The sequence below is a fragment of the Linderina pennispora genome, assembly GCF_002104995.1.
Source record: "Linderina pennispora strain ATCC 12442 chromosome Unknown DL89scaffold_45, whole genome shotgun sequence".
NCBI classification, from domain to species: domain Eukaryota; kingdom Fungi; phylum Kickxellomycota; class Kickxellomycetes; order Kickxellales; family Kickxellaceae; genus Linderina; species Linderina pennispora.
In genome coordinates, this window is record NW_024468293.1 from 9389 (window position 1) to 13375 (window position 3987).

Here is a 3987-nt window from a genome sequence, read left to right on the forward strand (position 1 = left end):
CTGACAGGCCTGTTCCAGCTTGATCCCACGGTCCTGAGCCAGTATGCCGATATTGCTAAATCCGAGGCGCCAGCAGAGCATGACGAGCTGCTTGATTCGGACGATGAGGCGGACGATCCGGTGGACGGCAGCTCGAGCAGCGCCAAGATTGCGCTAGAGCACTGCATGCTGGGCAACAAACTGCTGCAGCTAGCAGATATTCTGCTTATCTCGCGCGCTGACATTCTCGCGCGGCGGCGAGCCGGGCTGCTGGCGCAGTTTGCCGTTGACGACCTGGTGAATCTGATCCGCGCCCTGTTTTCGGAAACGCCCGAGCGCGCTCAGGATATCGAGGCCATCAGGAACATGTAGAAGGTATCGATAGAGATTGAATTACGTACGAAACAAATCGAGGCATAAGCGAGCTAGTGTGTGGTTGAGATAAAGTGTGTTTACTTGTTCTCGTGGCGATAGAGCGCCTCCTGGGTGACCTGGATCTCGTCGATCTCGGGCGCCAGGTCGCTGAGCAGCGAGGCTGCGGCCTTGTGGTACTCCAGCTGCGCGTTCACCAGTTCCGACAGGTAGCGCAGGGGCTCAGGCGACCCGACCACCGCCCGCATCAGGTTCATGGCTTCCTCAACGATGGTCACGAAGCGGTCCTCGGCGGACTCGACATCTCTGCGAGCCTACTCAAGTGCACACATGGTTGATATGAGTACGCAGCTCAAGCACGGCGGGAAACGGCACAATACACCAGGGCATGCTACTTACCGCATCAGCCCGGCTGGGCACGGAGTTCTTGAACGTCGACTTTGCAGCGTCCAGAGTCAGGCGGCAGCCTGCACCTCCTTGCGCGCGTTCTACATAAAATGATGAGGAAAAACATAAGCATATGACGAAGTCCACAGCAGCACGAGACCTCATCACTGGACCACAAACTCACCTGCGCCAAGGCAATGCTCGACTCGATAGTGGCCATCATAGGCGCAACAAACTTGTCCTGAATCGTCTTGTCCTGGGTCAGCTTCCCATCGCCGACCTTCTCTTCAATCGAGCCGAACTTGAACAGCGCTGCGCCAGAGGCTCCTCCAGACCAACCTTCTCCGACACCTCCAGGGCCGTGCGCGCCATCGCATGCTGGTGCGTGTTGGGCGTCTGGTCCTCCTTCTTTGCCGCCGCCGCCGCCACGCTCTCAGCGTCATTCTTGGCGCCAATCTTCACAGTCAGATTCGCCAACTGGTTTTGTAGAGCCTGCACGTCGTAGTGCGTGGGCGCGGCAGTGTAGGATTTGGCCAGCTTTACGAGCGACTGGGTCGCATGGCGCACAGCCTCGTAGCGCTGCTCCAGCTGGACATAGTCGTTGGGCAGGCTGGTGACCTCGGCGTTGTTGGCCAGCTTCTCAGTCGCAGCTACAGAGGGGTGTTTAGCCACAGGCGTGAGGACCGTTGCTGGGCCCGGGGGTCTACCGGAACTTACCTGCTTGTACTGCGTGAAGCTCTTGCCAACCTTGTCGGCGAACGGCGTCCAGTTGGTGCTGACCGACTGCGTGAACTTGTTGAACGACTCCATTGTGCTGGAAATTGATTTGAAGTAATTGCTGAGGAAAAGAGTGGAGAATGGCCAAGATTGCTCGCAAGCTTTGACAATAAGCTGAAGAATTATGCAGTCGACATCACCGCCTCATTTCTGTGCAACATGGGATGGTGCCATAACCACCGACTGGCATTGAAAAACGCCTGCGGCTCGCAGTTGAGGAACCGGCTTTTGTGAGCCGGCTCTCCGTATACCGCTTTTTTTTATTCCCAGGAATGGACTCACAGAACGAACAGCGCCGCGAGTTCCTGTACAGCAACCTGAGCAAGCAGCTGGCCCGACTCAACACAAACTTTGAGGCGCTGAACAAGAACATCTCGACCATGCGCAACCAGGCAGAGCTGACGCAGCGGCTGACCGTTTCTCAGGCGGCGATGTTCATGGGCGCCAAAGATGTATTTTATCCAGGCATCTGCGAGCAGCACCCCGAGAACCAGTGAGCTTAGCCATTCATATATGTATCTGTTAATATATCCCTTCCATTCTTGAACCGCCCACTGCAGTTGGGCATTAGGCTCTGCTGCTGTGGATCGCAGAAACGGAATGGCCAGTAGCAGGAGCCCCAAGGGGACCTACCGGGTGTTGGCCATGGCCCCAGATTTTGGCCTTGGAGCCGTAAGCGCTACTGCGCCAAAGAGTGTCTGAGGGATTAAGGTTATTTGAATCAACTGATTGTCCACTGGCGCGCCACGGCTGGAACCAGGCAAGGGCGGTGACTCGATGGCATTGGCTGCGATTGTTTACGCAAAACAGCCGGCATTGATCTCTTCCATGGGCTACCCAAGGGCTGATCAAAAGGCCTTTGGGCACTCAAGCCAAGCGGTTCCGTAAACAAGGCATCGGAGGTGGCTCATGTCTATCTCGTAGCCTGGACTTTTCCTCCCTTCCTTCCTCTCCCTCTCTGTGCTCTCTATCCTTTTATCCCCACTCCCAGCTCTCTCAATTCAGCAGAAAAATATTTCCTTTGGGTCTTTTCAATTTACATGCCGATTTGCCTTCTTCCAGCTAGTCTCTCTTGTCTCTTCCTTATTGTTTCTTGTTTACTTCTAGCCTAAACTTCCCGACATACTGGCGTGTGGGGCGCACGTTTGAAATTTGCTTTAAATCACATTATTACTTATCTTCACACACATACATCGCATCGTTCGCACCAATGTTCCAAAACAAGGTATGTCTATTTCCAAGCTAATAGTTTGGATTCTACGCGAAATCGGCCCACGGAAACTAGCAAATTTGCGTAATTGCGTGCAACACTAACCATTGACCTAACAATACCCACTATCATAGAGCTCGACGATGTCGCTGCGTTCGCGCATCCCGACCCGCCGGGCAGCAGCTGGCGCCGGCAACGAGAACAGACTTGCTGGCGGCATGTCTGCGGCGCACGCTACAGGTAAGCACACCGAGGCGACCAAGGCGAGCTTGCGGCCCCGTGCGGCGTCAACAATCGGCGCTGCATCGGGAAAGAGCCTGCATGCAGCTCAGGCCAAAACCTCTCAACGGAAAACCGACGGCGAGTGGCGCGCTCGTTCGCTCGCGTAGCGCTCTTGGAGAAGTTAGCAGCAGTGCAAAGGTATGTGTTTACTTTTTTCCTTGCCCACCGTGCCTGCTACTACGCGCATCATAACAGCAGTACCTTTTCGTGTACATGTGGGAGGGCCATTTTATCGTAAACAGATGGTCTATGCCTGCGGCTGATTTCTTAATATTTTTCTGATGCTGTATATTCCTTGGTAGGCCCTTGATAACACCACGACAAAGATTGTGAAGCCTGGAGAAATTGCTGCCCGCCTGCATACCCTGCGCACATCTACCCGGCTGGCTCGTCCCCGGACAGTCTAGCCTGCCCAAGCCGCCACTGGGCAACGGTCCGCGTGTGCGGCAGGGTGGTGGCCCCATGCGGCCCTCGACTGCTGCCCGCGGCCCTCGTCGATTGTGGGGGCGCGCCCAATAAGCAAGCCTGTCGGAACATCCAACTCGCGGCGGCTGCGCACCACCAGCTCATCGTCACTTGATGACGGACTGCCCAGCAAGCGGGTCAAGACTGATGAGGCTACACGGAACCTGGTGCCATCGGCGAGTTCTCTCTTGGGCAAGCATGGTCGCAGTGGAGTGCGCACTACCGGTCATCATGTTGCAGCAGCGACCAAGTTGATCGAGCGGGCACATTCAGAGACATATGAGGAAATTGAGGAGCTCGAGCTGGAGCCGGAGCGCGCGCGCAAAATCGGTAACTACGGTCAGCAGTACCACCGCCGCACGTACTCGTCGGATGCAGAGATGGAGTCGTGGCTACGACTGTTAACAGCAGCTCAGCGAGCCACTCGATGTGGAGACGTCCAGCGTCCAGAGCGCTGCGACCAAGACAGCCTCGCCGGCGTCGATGCTAGCCTGACGGATCTCAAGTTCGTCGAT

General features: G+C 55.9%; 2 protein-coding genes across 2 annotated transcripts; both read right to left on the bottom strand.

The window, feature by feature from the left end:
- Nucleotides 1-346: 346 nt before the first annotated feature.
- Nucleotides 347-636, bottom strand: DL89DRAFT_271400 (uncharacterized protein). Its single transcript, XM_040888919.1, has one exon. It carries the CDS (start codon nt 606-608, stop codon nt 432-434), a length of 177 nt encoding a protein of 58 aa, XP_040739472.1. The 5' UTR covers nt 609-636; the 3' UTR covers nt 347-431.
- Nucleotides 537-1728, bottom strand: DL89DRAFT_132353 (uncharacterized protein). Its single transcript, XM_040883330.1, has 5 exons — nt 1452-1728; nt 1078-1388; nt 923-1018; nt 751-839; nt 537-665 (listed from the first exon to the last, which is right to left on the bottom strand). The coding sequence occupies exons 1-4, from the start codon at nt 1546-1548 to the stop codon at nt 807-809; spliced, it is 537 nt and encodes a 178-aa protein (XP_040739473.1). The 5' UTR covers nt 1549-1728; the 3' UTR covers nt 537-665; nt 751-806.
- Between the last annotated feature and the right edge of the window lie 2259 nt (nt 1729-3987).